The sequence below is a fragment of the Macaca thibetana genome, chromosome 1, assembly GCF_024542745.1.
Source record: "Macaca thibetana thibetana isolate TM-01 chromosome 1, ASM2454274v1, whole genome shotgun sequence".
Classification (NCBI taxonomy): Eukaryota; Metazoa; Chordata; class Mammalia; order Primates; family Cercopithecidae; genus Macaca; species Macaca thibetana.
The window spans coordinates 119539169-119557738 of record NC_065578.1 but is presented as its reverse complement, the minus strand read 5'-3'; the positions used below and the strand labels follow the sequence as shown (position 1 = coordinate 119557738).

The window sequence follows — 18570 nt, the reverse complement described above, 5'->3', positions numbered from 1 at the left end:
TGATTATTTGGTTATTTATCTGTCTCCTTCATTAGAAGGTAATTCTCTAGTACCTAACAGCACCATTGCCTAGTCATGGAAAGCACTCAATAGTCATTGACTAGAATGTATGAATGAGAAAATGAACTATTATATACTAAGATTTTATTTTGGTTTTTTGCCTTAGCACAAAATTTTCATCCTTCCTTACCCTCTAATGACTTCATATCTTTTTTGTTGTTGTTGTTTTGTTTCGAGATGGAGTTTTGCTCTGTTGCCCAGGCTGGAGTGCAGTGGCACTATCTTGGCTCACTACAACCTCCACCTCCCAGGTTCAAGCAATTCTCCTGCCTCAGCCTCCCGAGTAGCTGGGATTACAGGCACGCATCACCACACCTGGCTAATTTTTGTATTCTTAGTAGAGGCAGGGTTTCACCATGTTGGCCAGGCTGGTCTCAAACTCGACCTCATGATCCACCCACCTCGACCTCCCAAAGTGCTGGGATTACAGGTGTGAGCCACTATGCCTGGCCCTAATGACTTCATATCTTAAGTAATAGAGTTCCAAAATAATGAGTCCCCTCAACTTCTTTGCCCTCTACTCTATCCTCCTTTCAGATTAATCTTTCTAAAGCAGAGCTCAGATATCACTCTCCTTCAAAGAAACCTGGAGACCCAATGACTCGCCCATTAATCATAAACTTCTTTACCTGCCTCTTAAAGTTCTCTGAATCTGGCTCCACTCCATTTTTCTGTCCCCCTATATTCTATTCCTGCTACTATTTCTCTACCCTGAACTTCCCTACCTCTATACTTCATACACTTGGAATATTCTATCACTACCACCTCCACCTGTCACAATCCTATCCACCCGTCAAGTATTTCCTTCAAGCTGCCTTTCTAAGTACCACCAAAAGACATCTTTGTCTTCTTCCATCTTCCAAAATACTTTTTGTACACACAGTAATTTGTATGTCATTCCTCCATCCTGCCTTCTCCCCATTAACTGGTAAGCTACTTAAGAAAAGGAACCACAGCTTTCTCATCTTGGTATCTGCTATGGTTTGAATGTTTGTATTCCCCTCCAAATTCATATGTTGAAATCTTAACCCCCAGCATAATGGTATTAGGAGGTGGGGGCTTTGGGAGAAATTAGTGTCCTTATAAAAAAGAGACCTCAGAGAGTTAGCTAGTCCCTTCCACCATGTGAAGACACAACAGGAAATCCATAAACCAGAAAGTGGGCCCTCACCAGACACTGAAAATGCCAGTGCCCTGATCTTGGACTTCCCAGCCTCCAGAACTGTGAGAAATGAATTTCTATTGTTTATAAGCCACTCGGTCTGTGGTATTTTGTTATAGCAGCCTGAGTGGACTAAGACTGCTTCTGAAGTATTTGGAACAGTATCTTTCTAGATCTCAATAAATAATCATTGAATGAATGAATAAAGCAATGCCTTTCATTTTCATCTCTACTTAGTAAAATCCTACTCATTCCTCAGAGACCAAAATCTTTGCTTCTGAATCCCGTCCATGATGATTTTTCCTTTCTGTACTGCCTTGTATTTTTTTTCATCAGTGACTTTCTCCTATTGTAATCTCTAGAAGGCAGAGACTAAATCCTATACATTTTTGTGTTCTTCCTTCACCTAACAGTACGTCGTGCATTACAAGTGCTCAATAAATATTTTTCATTAAGTTGTAAAGCAGCTGCCTATTTTTCCACTTCCTTTGCTGCTCAAAAGGATTAGAGTAATGATTGTTTTAGCTGATAAGGCCTGCTTCGGAGACACATTATTAATGAAGGTTGTCTGGGAGACAATAATGTTGAACGGAGATTTGTAAATGAGTCTCCAGCTTCAACATTCATCAGCGAAAGAAGGCGATACTGAAAAGCTACTCTAAAAAAATCTCCTTATATGAAGTTGTCCAGAGCTGCCTGAGCTACTAATCCCTGCAAGGTTTTCAGTCTCTGCCTTGAGCATTTAGAGCACATTCTTGCCTTAACCTCCAAGCAGATCTCTCCATGGTAACACAGGAATGTTTGCTATTTTAGGAAATATGCCTCACTGCATGCAGTACTATTTACATTAAGTTCCAAACAAGGCATAAATGCAACAGCTTGACTGTGCTAATTTGTGTGAGTGGGAAGGTCTCACTTACTTAATGTGGGCCTCTCCCTAATTGTGTTATCCTGTTTCATTTTAGAAGCCAACCACAGTGAGATTACATGTTAATAAATTTTGCTTATCTTATACTGAAGGAGAAATGCAGCGAGAGAGAAAAAAGGCAACAAACAAAACAAGAATTCCTCCAGACCTCCCTTTGCAAGGGCATCATTTTTTCTGCCTTCACACCCTCCAGGTCTGGTTTCATTTAAAACCTTCATTGAGATGAAGCTTCTAACATTCTGTAGAAGGAAATAATATCAATAACTGAAACAATTGCTAGCTTTTCTCTGCAATTTTGTAGATACCTTTACTGAGGAAGAGAAAAATGCTTTGTAAACTTTATTAGATTTTCTGACTCCCTAGTGAAAAAGATGTGGACAAGATGTCACAGCCTCACATCAAAAAGCTCCTCAACACTCTGATCACACATACTATTGATCTGAATGGACATCAAGAAGGATTGGAAGGAAATATGGAATGATGTCAATCAATGGCATGTCTAGTTAGTGGTACTTTTTTTGTTTTGTGAGAATTATAGATGTTCATAAATATTGTACAAGTGCATTCCCACTAAAGTGAATGTTGTAGAATGTTTTGGTAGAATGGAAAAGGAAAACAGCTAAAAAGACTGTAAGATCAATTAAATAATCTTTATCAAAAGTGTCTGTCTTATTTGAGGGAATGAAGACTCTGAATGAACTTCCTGTACTCAGATATTATAATGAGTATATTATACTCATTATACTCCAGACTTTCATACTGGGATCACGTGAGAAATAGTTATCTATGGGATGTGGGGTCAATGAGTGTTCTTCACCTGGACAATTCAGACCTAGAAGTGCAAGATCTGTGAGCTCTTCTTTCTTCTAGGGCCCAGCTGTTTGTGGTATTCTCAATTGTGAAGTGTAGGTGGAATTAAAGGACATGAATAAGTCTTTAGAACTCAAGCTCCTCCATCCTCCAGCTGAATCAGTGAGGGATTCCAGGGATGGCTTCACTGGAGTTGAGGAGATTCTTTAGCCTCTGAAGAATAGGCCCAGAGCTTAGAAATCGAACTTTTGCCTTCCACATTGTAAGGGTCTTTCTTCTGTGGTGACAGTTGGCATGGCAGACAAGGTTTGAGTAGAATACAGTGGAACTCTAACTGTTACAGCGGAAGTATACTGTTAGCAGACAAGGATAACACCCACAACATAGACTCCAAGAGTCACAAATACCAAGGTTCATCATACATTACCTGTGCAGAGGGGAGAGACAAAGTGCTTTGTAATTGGTTTTATAATATTCTTTCCCCCAACCAATTCAAAGAACAGACTTGACAAAGCAGTTCATAGCTGTGTCAGATTATGATTTGCTCTCTCAACAGGTGACATCAATTATCTGCTCTTCAAACAATCCGCAGTCTCCACGACAACTAGGATTGCCTTTCTAAATGCAAATCATATGCTTTTATTCCCCTTGCTTTTTTTTTTCTGGTGCCTACAACATGAAGCCCTTAGCTCAACATTTATGGTACTTTCCAGCTATGTATTTTATAATTCTCCAATACTTATTTTTGGTAACATCGATTACTCCCAATTCCATTTCCTTAGTTGTGTTCCACATCACTGTATATATTGCTCCATTTCCTATTTTCTACCTGGTGTATCCAGTTTTTAAGGCTCAACAGAAGGGTGACCTCCAGGTGAGTTCCTCCTTGGAGTTAATCCCTTTCAGCTGTGGGTTCCTTTAGCACCATGCGTGTATTTCCGTCTCCTCATTTATCACACTGTATTTTAGTTCATTGTTTACATACCAATCTTTCATCGGACTATAACCTTTGGAAGGCTAGGACTCCCTAAAGTAGTGGTACTCACGGAGCAACTGTCTCATCTTCTAGAGAGCATTTTGAAAATTTATGGGGGTGTTTCTTGTTTTTGATGTTGTCACAATGATAAGTGAGGCAAGGGATGTTACAGGACAAAGTATTGTCCCAAATTCCAAATGACTTTTGGAATTTGAGTGTTCCATTGGTTGATGATAAAACTGTTTACAATCATCTGAACCTAGAACTTAATTCTTCTGTATATAGGAGCACGATGTTAATTTACACTAAATTTTTCCATGAATTAAACTACTATGTAAATTGAGGGAAGACACTACCAGTCCTTGGGCCCAATTTTTTTTTTTTTCCCCGTAAGACGTAGACCCAAAGGGAGAAACAAGGAAATATGCTATGGGAGACTTTCTATTCTCCACACTCGAGAGGACCAACTATCAGAGGCCTCCTGTGGCAGAGGTTTCCAACCTGGGTATTCCAGCACAGTGTACCTCAGCATGGTCCACCATTGTGCAAAGATGCTGATCCCCTCACCTCTCAGGGTGGCGCATGGGTCCTGAGGGGGCCATGAGCAATTGCCTCAAACCGTGAGCAGCCATGGTCACTTATTTCAGAATACCATAGATGTACACATTTCCTATGAAAATGAATTTTCTATGAAAAAGGGTAGGAAACACTGTCTTATAGAACAAACAGCACAATGTATCAGGTTTCTAAATGTACAATGTATTGGGTAATAACAATAACAATAAATTTTTATTAGGCAATGTTAAAAGAGCATATCAATTTAGTACAGTTTATGTGATTTGATGCATTTCTTCTGCCCAATGGTCATGCAATATTATCCCCTGGATGCTGTACTTATTCTTGTTCTAAGCATCCTTTTAGAATAGAATATAAATTATTTAGTCTCTTTGAAATTATAACCTTTTGGTTCTTTAAGTCTTCTGAAAACTGGTACCAAACCAATTCCTTAATTAGCATGGAAAATACTGAACTAAATATATTGATTTCAGTGCTTACCAAAGATGATGAAAATACGTATATGTACAAAATATTTTAGTATTTATGTGCCTGTAAATAAAAAAGGAGCAATAAAAGTGATTTCATTTCAGAAGGTGAACATTTTGAAAGAAATAATACTTGTGTAAATTCTGAACTAAAATAGAATGAAATAAAATTCTGAAATAAGATAAAAATAGAATGTTAGCATTATAGGAAACTATAGAGATTAGTTGAGGTAATCTTCCCATTTTATGTATATGGAAGCTGAGAAATGACATATTCATAGTCATACAGCTAACAAATAATCAGGATGGAAATTCAATTCTTATTCTCAGTTAAGCTTTTTTAAATTAAATGTATTATGAAATATTTTCGGCCAGGCATGGTGGCTCATGCCTGTAATCCCAGCACTTTGGGAGGCCAAGATGGACGGATCGCAAGGTCAGGAGATCGAGACCAACCTGGCTAACACAGTGAAACCCCGTCTCTACTAAAAATAACAAAAAATCAGCCGGGTGTGGTGGTGGGTGCCTGTAGTCCCAGCTACTTGGGAGGCTAAGGCAGGAGAATGGCGTGAACCTGGGAGGCAGAGTTTGCAGTGAACCGAGATCGCACCACTGCACTCCAGCCTGGGCAACAGAGCGAGAGACTGTCTCAAAAAAAAAAAAAAAAAAAAAAAATATTTTCAAGAGTCCCTTAAGAAAATTTCCATATATTTCAACATGTATCTTGCAAAAAGCCTATGAACTTCAATTTGTATTCATACTTGTAAAATTATGTGCACACACATCATTTCTTGAGTTTGTTAACCAGAGCTTTCCAACCAAAATGAAGCTGCAGTCTAAGAAGTTTGTAATTGTGGCCAAGATAGTGATTTTTTTTCTGCCCTCATAGCGGCCTAAGCACCCAAATTGGCCACCTCCAAGTAAGAAGCTTCATCCGTTTACCTCCATACCTTACAAATATTACCATTTGCTATATGTGCCATGAAATGGAAAGGTTGGGAAGCAATGGTTTAAACTAATTCCTATCATTGCTCTTTTATCTTGACCCCAACCTTTCCATATGTGAACCAATAAAGTAAACCACCCACATTTTGTCTTATCAGTAGTCTAAGACCAGTGCAAGAATATAAGGATACCAGGTAATTGCTTACGTTGTTTGGGTGCAGGTATATTCTAAAGTTCTTTTAGAAAATATCGTTTTAATAAATTAAAAGTTGAATGGAGGAGAGGAGTTCCCTTTGAGGTAACTTCCCAGAAAATCAATGCAATTATTTTTACCACAGTGAGTTCTTTTTTTCAATATTAAAACCACATTATGGCCAGGTGCGGTGGCTCATGCCTGTAATACCAGCACTTTGGGAGGCCGAGGCGGGCAGATCACCTGGGGTCAGGAGTGCAAGACCAGCCTGGCCAGCATGGTAAAACCCCATCTCTACTAAAAATACAAATATTAGCTGGGTGTGGTAGCATGCGCCTGTAATCCCAGCTACTCAGGAGGCTGAGGCAGAAGAATCTCTTGAACCTGGGAGGCAGAGGTTGCAGTGAGCTGAGATCATGCCACTGCACTCCAGCCTGGGCAACAGAGTGAGACTCCGTCTCAAAAAAAAAAAAAAAAAAAAAAAAAAAAAAAATTTGGAGGCAAATTTCTATCTTTGTCTGATAAAATTGTACAGAAATAGTAATCACCATTTCATCTAGTACCCAGCACATTTTCAAGGATCTGCAAGGTTCACACTCTAATATATACAAACAGAGAATATGCCTAGCTCATAGATGATTAGTAACTGTTTATTTGAACCCATAGTTTGTACACTTCAGCACAGTATTTTACAACTTAACCCTCAAAACCTAAATAACCTAAAACATTGTATGTTCTATATAATTATAAATCACTTGATGCGGCTGGCAAATTCTAAGGTAGTCCCTATAATTCTCACCCACTGGCCATCACATCTTTGTGTAATCCTCACCCCTTGAAGATGGGCAAAACCTATAACTTCTAACCACTATGGCAAAGGTGATGGAATGTCACTGCATAGTTATGCTATGTTATATGGAAAAAGTAAAGAGGTCATATAGATGTAATTAAGGTTTCTAATCAGTTGATTTTAAGTTAACGAAAGGGAGACTATGCTGGTGGGCCTGACCTAATGAGCCCCTTAAAAGAGGGTCTAGAAGTGAGAAAAGTAACAGACTCTTTCTGCTGCTGGCTATGAAGAAGGAAGCTGCCGTAACTTCTACAGCCACACAGCAGTAAATCCTTCCAACAGCCTAAAGGAGCTTAGAAGTCGATCCTTCCCTAGGTGTGCCTCCAGATGAGAAAAGAGCCCTGTCTACACCTTGATTTCACACTTAGGAGACTCCAAACAGAGATCCCAGCTAAGCCATATCTGGACTCTTGACTCACAGAAACTGTGAGATAACAAAAATAAGGTGTTTTAAACTGCTAAGTTTGCAGTAATCTGTTACAAAGCAATAGATAACAAATACACGTAGATATTAAAAAGTAGGGCTTATGAAAGCATGAAGCGAGTGCCTCTGGATGTACTGACCAAGCCTTACCTGCACTTCCATGCTAGTTGGCTCCTCCAACAGATGTAGCAGTTGTTGTTTCTCCCGAGATAGCTGTTCTACAAGCCTCTCCTGGGCAGCCAGGCTCTGATTCAGTTCTTCGATTCTCCTGAAGCAAAGGAGAAGTAAGGACAATAATTATGATCATGATACTATTATTACCGTATTTTTTCACCTCATTCCAAAGATAGCATGGTCTAGTACAGCAGGTTTTTACCCTTTTGGATCATTGAACATTTTGATACATTTCTTTAGAAAACCATGTATTTTCTGCCCAGCCCCCAAATACATACGCAAACAACTTTTTGCTTACATTTTCACCAGGTTCATGGACTTCCTGAAGTTTATTCATAGATCTTTAGACCGTAGGTATTTAACTCTTGGAATAAGGGCCTAGAATTTTTTGGTGGTGGTGGTAGTGGCTGTTCCATTCAAGAAACGGTTTTTGGATAACTATTTTGTGTACTCAATGCACTCTACCAAGTACTGGAAATATGAAGTTGGAAAAGAAACAATCTCTGTTTTGCAAAAATTTAAATTCCACCGGCACATGTTTGCTAGTGATTTGGAGAGTGAGAAGACACACAGCTACAGTCATGTGCCATATCCTGTTTCTGTCAACATTATGTCATCATACTGCATATATCCTATCACCTAGTAAAGTCCTAGCTGCAGTAACATCATAGTGCAATGTATTTCCCACTTGTTTGTGGTGGTGTTGGTGTAAGCAAACCTACTGCACTGGCAGTTGTATAAAAACATAACATAAGTATAGTATGTAATACTTGATAATAAATGTTACTGGTTTATGTATTTACTATACTATACTTTTACTGTTGTTTTAGAGTGTACTCTTTCTACTTATTAAACAACATAACTGTAAAGTAGCCTCAGTCAGGTCCTTCAGGAGCTGTTCCAGAAGAAGGTGTTGTTATCATAGGAGATGACAGCTCCATGTGTGTTACTGTCCCTGAAGATCTTCCAGGAGACAAGATGTAAAGGTGGAAGACAGTGGTGATGATCCTGACACTGTGTAGACCTAGGCTTATGTGTATGTTTGTGTCTTAGTTTTTAACAAAAAAGTTTAAAAAGTAAAAAAAAAAAAAAAATTAAAAATTTAAAAACAGAATAAACCTTTTCTAGAATAAGGATATAAGGAAAATATTTTTGTATGACTATAAAATGTGTTTCAGGCCTTCATGTTCATTCACTTCACTACTCACTCACTCACCCAGAGCATGTTCCAGTCCTGCAAGTTCCATTTATGGTCAGTGCCCTAAACAGGTGTACTATTTGTTATGTTTTATACAGTATTTTTACTGTATCTTTTCCATGTTTAGATGCACAAACGGTTACCATTGTGTTACAATTGCCGATGGTATTCAGTACAGTAATATGCTGTACGGGTTTGTAGCCCAGAAGCCATAGGCTATACCATATAGCCTAGGTGTGCAGTAGCCTATCCCATCAAGGTTTGTGTAAGTATGCTCTGTGATGGCCACACAATGAAGAATGAAATTGCCTAAAGATACATTTCTCAGAACATATCCCTGTAGTTTGTGATGCGTGACTGTACATAAGCAAATAATAGTAATAGAATATAATAAATGCTACCAGAATGGAGGCACCATATAGTACATTGAGTGCTGCCATAGAGCTATAGGAAGAAAAATAAAGAAATGATTCATTTGACTTGAAGGAGTATAGTGATGCCCAGGAGAAGAGATTTTAAAGATTGAGTGGTTTCAGAGTAAACAGAAAACCTACAGAATGGGAGAAAATATTTGAAAACTATGCCATGGACAAAGGTCCAATATCCAGCATCTATAAGAAATGTAAACAAATATACAAGAGAAAAACAATCCCATTAAAAAATTGGCAAAGGACATAAACAGACACTTCAAAAGACATACCTGCAGCCAACAAGCATACGATAAAAACCTCAATAACACTGATCACTAAAGAAATGCAATCAAAACCACCATGTGATACCGTCTCACACCAGTCAGAATGACTATGGTTAAAAAGTCAAAAAATAGGCCGGGCGCGGTGGCTCATGCCTGTAATCCCAGCACTTTGGGAGGCCGAGACGGGCGGATCACGAGGTCAGGAGATCGAGACCATCCTGGCTAACACGGTGAAACCCCGTCTCTACTAAAAAATACAAAAAACTAGCCGGGCGAGGTGGTGGGCGCCTGTAGTCCCAGCTACTCGGGAGGCTGAGGCAGGAGAATGGCGTAAACCCGGGACGCGGAGCTTGCAGTGAGCTGAGATCCCGCCACTGCACTCCAGCCTGAGCGACAGAGCGAGACTCCGTCTCAAAAAAAAAAAAAAAAAAAAAAAAAAAAAAAAAAAAGTCAAAAAATAACAGATGTTAGTGAGGTGTAGAGAAAAGGAAACACTTATACACTGTTGGTGGGAGTGTTAAATTAGTTCAACCATTGTAGAAAGCAGTATTCCTCAAAGAACAAAAAGCAGAACTACCATTCGACCCAGCAATCCCTGGGTATACCCAGAGGAATATAAATCATTCTACCCTGAAGACATATACATGCAAATGTTCACTGCACACTATTTACAGTAGCAAAGACTTGGGTGGCTTTCCAGGCTCAGAAGGAGGAGACCGAACAAAGGAACAAAGGCATGAAGACCCAGTGTACAATTTGGGAAGAGTCACTGGAACTAAGGCCCAGGGAAGAGGTAATGGCTGGAGAAGAGACTGAAAATTCAGACCCTCAGACTAGGGTTAAGTTGTAAAATACTGTGCTGAGGTATCCAAACTATGGGTTCAAATACACTTATTGATCATCCATGTGCTAGGCATATTCTCTGTTTGTATATATTAGAACATGAACCTTCCAGGTCCTTGAAAATGCGTGCTGGGTACTAAATGAAATGTTTCCAGCTGTGATTTTTTTTTTTTTTTTTTGAGACAGAGTCTTGCTGTGTTGCCAGGCTGGAGTGCAGTGGCACAATCTCAGCTCACTGCAACCTTCGCCTCCCCGGTTCAAGCGATTCTCCTGCCTCAGCCTCCCGAGTAGCTGGGACTACAGGCATGCACCACCACACCCAACTAATTTTTGTATTTTTTAGTTGAGACGGGATCTCACCATGTTGGCCAAGATGGTCTCAATCTCATGATCCGCCTGCCTCAGACTCCCAAAGTGCTGGGATTACAGGTGTGAGCCACCGTGCCCGGCAGAAATAACTTTAAAAACTTAACATTACAGGCTCACGCCTGTAATCCCTGTAAACCCAGCACTTTGGGAGGCCAAGGCGGGCGGATCACCTGAGGTCAGGAGTTTGAGATCAGCCTGACCAACATAGTGAAACCCTGTCTCTACTAAAAATACAAAAATTAGCTGGGCATGGTGGTGCACCCCTGTAATCCTAGCTACTCAGAAGGCTGAGGCAGCAGAATTGCTTGAACCTGGCAGGCAGAGGTTGCAGTGAGCTGAGATCTTGCCATTGTACCCCACCCTGGGCAACAGAGCGAGACTCCGTCTCAAAAAACAAAAACAAAAAAATTAAAAACATTATACAAATGTAAACTGCAATGATGACGAGGAGGAGGAATGTGGACTCCATATGAAATTCCCTCATTGTATCTGCACTAGAACATCTCTACTTTTCTTAAACCTCAAACCTCGCTCATCTCTTTGACCCTCAGTCTCTACAGAGGATCTGTTCTCCCACTCTCCAAAATTGCTCAAGGCCATCTGATATGAGTGGCCTCAATTTATTTTCAGATGTGCATGTGCTTTACTTGGGGTTTTGTTTTGTTTTGGTTTTTAGTTCAGTTTTTTTTATTGGGGTTCAAATAGGAGACAGTCGTGGGGAACCTAGAAGGGAAAATCTGAAAGCAAGCAAATACAACACCATACTGAGAATTGTACTATATATATATAAAAGAAACAATACAGAAACTTCATTCTGCTATCACGAAGCCTTCAAAGAAATGACGATTGATGCCTTAGTGAGGTTCACTAGAAGGGAAAAAGTTGGCAGATGTTTCCTACAGAAGGAAAAGCATGAGCAAAATTCTGGAGACCTGCCATAGCTTCTTATGCTTCTGGAGGCAGTATGGATTCAGGGTTTGGATGTCAGCAATCCCTGAAACCATGTTTCACAACTCTCCAAATGCCAGTTTTTTCATTAATAAAGTATAATAATTCATATCTCATGGGGCTGTTAAACAAGAACATAAAGTACTCAGCTATACGGTAATAGCTCAACAAAGCTTGGCCATCATTATTATTATTACTAGCCTGGCATGAATGAAGTATGAAGGAATGGTGGTGGGTGATGAGTGTGGGAGAAATCAGAGGTTACATCATAAAGGCTCTGATGGCCACATGAGGACTATGGATCTTACCCCCTAAAGATATTGGAAAGCTTCTTAAATGGCTCTGCAATGGTGCAATTAAATTTATGTCTTGGAAAGATCACATTGGTCATGGTGTGCACATGTGGTTTTTGCCTATTCAGCTAAAAGCTCCTTAAAGCTTTTTATGCCATCACAGTCTTACGCACCTAAGAGGCTAAATTATTTGCCAATTTGTGGTTGTTGAATTGTCTGTTTCAGAACTACTCTGAATTATTAGGTTGAGATTGAATGAGAGGAGCAGAACTGGAAGTAGAGCTGACATTTAGAAAGTTTCTGCAGTAACCCAGACAGTAGATTGTGGTGACCTCAACAATTGCCCAGTTACCTTCAGGACCAAGTCCAAGTTCCTTATAATGGTGTACAAAGCTGGCACAATCAGACCCCTGTTCTCAAAACAGCCTACCTCTCACTTGTCTTCTCACTTGCTCCACTTATGTACAATTATTTAAAGTTCTTGAAATATTCCTTTCCCTGTGTCTTCCCTCCATAGTTTCTCCTTCTGCATAGACTATTTCCTTTCCCTATCCACTTTCTACCTATTTCTTCTAGCTCCTATTCATCCTTCAAACCTCAGCTCAGATTTCACTTCCTCTAGGAAACCTTCAATGGCATTATCTTAGTCTTTTTGGCCTGCTATAACAAAACACCATAAACTGGGTGGCTTATAAACAACGGAAATGTATTTCACACAGTTTTGGAGGCTGGGAAGTCCTAGATCAAAGCACCGACAGGTTCAATGTCTGGTGAAGGTCCACACTCTGGCTCATAATGGTACATTCCCACTATATCCTCACGTGGTAGAAGGGGCTAACTAGCTCTCTGGGGTCTCTTTTACAAGCGTATTAATCCCATTTATGAGGGTTCCATCTCCAGTGATCTAATCACCTCCTAATGGCTCCACCTCATAATACTTCTGGAGGCAGAAGTATTAACCTTAACCTTAACTATAATACTTCTGGAGGCAGAAGTATTAACCTTAAGGGTTAAGATTTCAACACATGAACTGGCGGGGGAGGGAGGTGGGGATGGGACACAAATATTCAGACCGTAGCAGGCAACTTGCTGTTTTAATGTAGAATGGATGACCCTCATTTCCCCAGAGCACTCCATGCTCTTCTATCAGGGAACTTATTAAAATCATGTAACATGTTTCTTGGTGACAAGAACTAGGTCTTTTGTTTCTGTAACTGAAGTGCTTAGCCCAGTATCTGGCATGTGACGTGCCCAGTAAATGTTTGCTGAATAAGTGAATCCGTGTCTCTTGTTTGCCACTATTTGCCCACTGAATCCATTAAGTGAGTTTTCATAATGGATACCATTGAAAATTCAACCCTGAAAAGAACGACTTTGGTTGTGGACCCATAAAGTCTTAGAAATAGTGAAGCTCCTACTGTCAATCCTTGAAAGGGAACAGTGCAGCTGCTGTATGCCTTGAGAATGGGCAAAAGACAAGCGACAAAAAGAGCACCAAAGGCACCTACTTGTCCCTCTGGGCCAGGGCCTCAGCGTATTGGTCGGGCTTGACTTGGTCTCCTGGTACATCTTCCCAGTTTTTGGTGACTCCCTTCAGTTTCTCTGAGAGCTCCAGGTTACACTCCTTCTCTGCTTCCACCAGAGCTGCCATCCGCGCAGCTTCATTCTTTGCTAGCCTGGATTCCTGGAAAAAGAACAAAAAGTGAGAGGCCGCAAAATTTCTACCCAGGTTAGGAGCCCTAAGACCCAGGAACACTGATGAATTTGAGAGGGAAAGTAGAGATGGAAAAGGTGAATGCCAGAAGGCAGGGTAGTAGGAAAAGGAGTATGAATAAAAGAGAACCACTAGCTATGGACTTTGGGAGCTCCTCACCTCCTGCAGGAGCTGGATCTTATTCTCCAAGAGCTCATAAACATGCTCCGTCTCCTGCTGTCGCTCCTCAAACTGGCGTCGGAGCTCAGCTTCATTCTGACTGTTGAGATTCTCCACATCAGCCCTAAAACCACAGAGCATTAGCCAGTCAGAGCCAGACATACAGTTTAGCAAGTGGAACCATTAAGGTTGTTCCAGTAATTCAGAGTGACACCAGTAAGAAGAAAAATTGAGCATTTTTTCCCTCTACAGTTATCTGTGGAACTGAGCTCTTCAACTTCTTCAGGTTGAAAAAGTTCCAAACTTTTAGAAACTCTAACTTTGTGTTGTTTGTCAAGTAGTATATACTTGACATCCTAGTGCCTTCATTATCTTTATAGCTTCCAGAGGAACTTTCGTTTGGAAGGCAAGTAGTCATCAAATGGCTCACATTCACTGTCATCTGTCCTGGGACTCTTCCACTGACACTGCCTCCTAGAATGCTTTGCTAGTTCCTTGCCTTTTTTGCTATTTGAAATTCAAGTGTTCTTTCCATTTAGGTTGCTGGGACAGGATATCCATTTGGACAGCCACAGAAATGCTCTCTTCCTTTAAAACCAGTAATCCATAGTAGGCTGTCCTACATCTGGGCTACCTATCCAGAGTTCTATCCAGCTTTCCCATGGTCCCATGCAGAGACATTTAATCCATGAAAGCTCAAGATTTGGGCTGAGCTTTGCCTCTCTGATATCCCTAGGATTGAATGTCCAGGCGCTAGCATGAAGCGGGTAAGGTATCATCAACTTATTTATAGTGAACAACAGCTGCCCTCAGATGTCTGAGGATTAGAAATTTGGGAGCAATATCAGATGCTGAATGATTTTGATTCCTATTGGTTTTATTCCTGCTTTAAGCCATTTGTTGAGAACCATGGGCCATCTTCTTGTTCTCAGGACAAAGAACAATATTGAACTGGTATAGGCTTATGGGGCACTAAGACCAGTGGTACTTTAGTATTTGTCTCAGGGGGTTGTGTCCATGAAGAGCAAATGATGCTTTCCTAAAGATTACAGGATTCCTTACTGCATAGTGGACACTACTGAGCACCATCCCAGGGGCTATATTTATCTTGAGCTCCTCTGTCATTATATAGCTTTTGGGGGGTATGAGGATCTTGACCACAAAAGAGACAAAAGTCAAGCATATAACCCAAGACCCCCAAACACGCAGACCCCAGGAATCATCAACTTTTATTTTGAATCTATATTTGACTCCATATTTCTTGCTAGTGCAATAGATAACTACCAACTATAATCTATAGAGAATGGAAGTTACACATTTTCTGAGTAACTCCATTAGCCAGGAACGCCTTATTTAAGATGCTACGGCTGTTTGAAGTCAGAAGATCCTAAACTTTGGCCGGGCGCGGTGGCTCATGCCTGTAATCCCAGCACTTTGGAAGGCCGAGGCGGGTGGGTCACAAGGTCAGGAGATCGAGACCATCCTGGCTAACACAGTGAAACCCCGTCTCTACTAAAAATACAAAAAAAATTAGCCAGGCGTGGTGGTGGGCGCCTGTAGTCCCAGCTACTCGGGAGGCTGAGGCAGGAGAATGGCGTGAACCCGGGAGGCGGAGCTTGCAGTGAGCTGAGATCACACCACTGCACTCCAGCCTGGGCAGCAGAGCGAGACTCCGTCTCAAAAAAAAAAAAAAAAAGAAAAAAAAAAAAGAAGATCTTAAACTTTATGACAGAAGATGAGGGTTCTGCCACTGATTTGAGAAGAATATACCTTAGTTTTCTCATTTCTTAAAAATAGAATAATGTCACCTGATTCAAATGACATTTTTAAAAGTTTTTTAAATCAAAGCATTACACAAATTTCAAAATTTATTAATTGTCATTGAAAGTTGTTCTAACATTTATTAGCCTATTTAATGCCTTTAAATAGTAATACCAGCACATTGTGTGTAATTTAATTTGGTTTTAAATATTCTGAACTTGCTGGATTGTCATCCTAAATATCAAGAAATACTGTAGACGCAGAAAGAATGCCAGATCAGATTGATTGTGTACTGATCCCAGGACATAATCTGAAAACATTGGTTTTTTTTTTTTTTTTGCATTTACACATTATTTTCTCTTATATTTCAACTTTTATTTCAGCTTCAGGGGCTACTTGTGTAGGTTTGTTACCTGAGTATATTACATGATACTGAGGTTTGGGGTACAAATGATCCCATCACCCAGGTACTGAGCACAGTACCCAATAGTTAGTTTTTCAACCCTTCCTCCACTCCCCACCTCCCCACTCTAGTAGTCCCCAGTTTCTACTGTTGCTATCTTTATGTCCATGAGTACTTGTTGTTTAGCTCCTGCTCATAAGTGAGAACATGCTACCGCATTTGATTTTCTGTTTCTGCATTAATTTTCTTAGGATAATGGCCTCCAGTGGCATCTGTGTTGCTGCAAAGGACATGATTTCATTCTTTTTTGTGGTTGTATAGTATTCCATGGCATATATGTAAATGTGATGTAACACTTTTTTAAAATCCAGTCTACTGTTGATGGGCACCTAGGTTGATTCCATGTCTTTGCTATTGTGAATAGTGCTGCAATGAACATGTAAGTGTATGTGTCTTTTTGATAGATTTGTTTTGTTTTGGATGTATGCCCTAATGGGATATATCCAAATTAATGGATATATCCAATTAATATTTGGGTGCAATGGGATTGCTGGGTCAAATGGTAGTTCTGTTTTAGGTTCTTTGATAAATCTCCAGACTGCTTTCCACAGTGACTGAACTAATTTATATTTCCACCAACAGCGTGTAAGCATTCTCATTTCTATGCAGCCTCGCCAGCATCTGTTGTTTTTAGACGTTTTAATAGTAGCCATTCTGACTGGTGTGAGATGGTATCTCATTGTGGTTTTGATTTATATTTCTCTGGTGATTAGTGATGTGAAGCAATTTTTCATATATTTGGTGGGCATTTGTATGTCTTCTTTTGAAAAGTGTTTGATCATGCCTTTTGCTCATTTTTTAAATGGGGTTATTTGTTTTTCATTGTTCAATTGTTAAATTTCTTATGGATTCTGGATATTAGACCCTTGTCAGATGCTAGTTTGCAAATTTTTTTAGATTCTAGAGGTTGTCTGTTTACTCTGTTGATAGTTTATTTTGCTGTGCAAAACTCTTTAAATAAATCCCACTTGTCTCTTTTTGTTTTTGTTGCAATTGCTTTTGAGGACTTAGTCATAAATTCCTGAGGCCGATGTCCAGAATGGTGTTTCTTGGGTTTTCTTTTAGGATTCTTATAGTTTGAGGTCTTACATTTACATCTTTAATCCATCTTGAGTTAATTTTTATATGTGCTGAAAGGTAGGGGCCCAGTTTCATTCTTTTGCATATGGCTAGCCAGTTATCCCAGCACCATTGAAGAGGGAGGCCTTTTCCCACTGCTTATTTTTGTTGATTTTGTCAAAGATCAGATTGCTGTAGGTGTGTGGCTTTATTTTTGGGTTCTCTATTTGTTTCCATTGGTCTATGTGTCTTTCTTTCCTTTTTTTTTTTCCCCAGCAACATGCTGTTTTGGCAACTGTAGCCTTGTAGTATAGTTTGAAGTTGGATAGTGTGATGCCTCTGGCTTTGATCTTGGTCATTTGATGAATGACACTGGTAGTTTGATAGGAATAGTGTTGAATCTGTAGATTGCTTTGGGCAGTGTGGCCATTTTAATGATATTGATTCTTCCGATCCATGAGCATGGAATGTTTTTCCATTTGTTTGTGTCATGTATGATTTCTTTTAGCAGTGTTTCGTAGTTCTCCTTGTAGAGATCTTTCACCTCCTTGGTTAGATGTATTCCAAGGTATTTTTTTTTTTTTTTAGTGGATATTGTAAATGGGATTGCATTCTTGATTTGGCTCTCAGCTTGAATGTTATTGGTGTGTAGAAATGCTACTGATTTTTGTATGTTAATTTTTGTATTCTGAAGCTTTATTGAAGTCTGAAAATATTTTTAATAATTCTAATACTTGTCATTTAACACTAAGTTTTTAAAAAACTATAAATTATAAAAGTAATCATTTGAGCAATGCAAATGTATATTAAAAAAAATTAAGTCTTCTCCCTATCACGGACTGTGATCTCACTCTTCCTCAATATATATACTTAATCAAGGAATTCCCACTAGGACAATAATATAGAGCTAACTCATTCTTTAATAATTGCATAATAGTCCACCGTGTAGTAATACCAAAATTTATTCAATCAATTGGTAATTGTTTCTAGTTTTTTGCCATTACAACTAATGATGCAATAAACATCCTTATACATTTATCCTTTCACACTAATGCTTTTATTTATAAGAAACAGATTCCTTCTAGGGATTGTTTGATCAAAGGAAATCCTCCTTTTTTACTATAACAGGTAGCACCACATACTAAAAATGTTGTCACAATTTACACTCACTGATAGTGTGTGAGAGTGCTCATTTTCCCCAAACGTTATCTCAGCCCTTGATGTTATTATAGGCTGACTGATACTTTTTTATAAAGCTTATTTGCATTTGCCTCTACTAAAAGTGGAAACATTCATTGTTTCTGTTTAATTGATTGCTGACTAAAAGGAAGTTTGCAATCTTAGGTCTGATGGATTTACCAACTTATGGCAAGGTCCATCTGACCTAGTAATAGACAGAGTCCAAGGGAAATACAGCATATGAAAATCTATTGTTTCAGTTCCTGAATCAGACACAGGATTCAAATGCCATAGATAGGTTAAGGAATTTGGTTCCAAATCTGTT

General features: G+C 39.5%; 1 protein-coding gene across 26 annotated transcripts in view; it reads right to left on the bottom strand.

Moving 5' to 3' along the window:
- The window catches only part of LOC126931165 (myomegalin), a 382023-nt gene that overhangs the window by 250862 nt on the left and 112591 nt on the right, over positions 1 to 18570 (bottom strand). For all 26 annotated transcript variants that reach the window (XM_050749061.1, XM_050749186.1, XM_050749050.1 and 23 more), the window contains exons 6-8: positions 13784 to 13907; positions 13419 to 13594; positions 7542 to 7659 (exon numbers count right to left, since the gene is read on the bottom strand). In XM_050749061.1, the coding sequence (XP_050605018.1) occupies positions 7542 to 7659; positions 13419 to 13594; positions 13784 to 13907 (418 nt within the window). The remainder of the gene's footprint in view (positions 1 to 7541; positions 7660 to 13418; positions 13595 to 13783; positions 13908 to 18570) is intronic.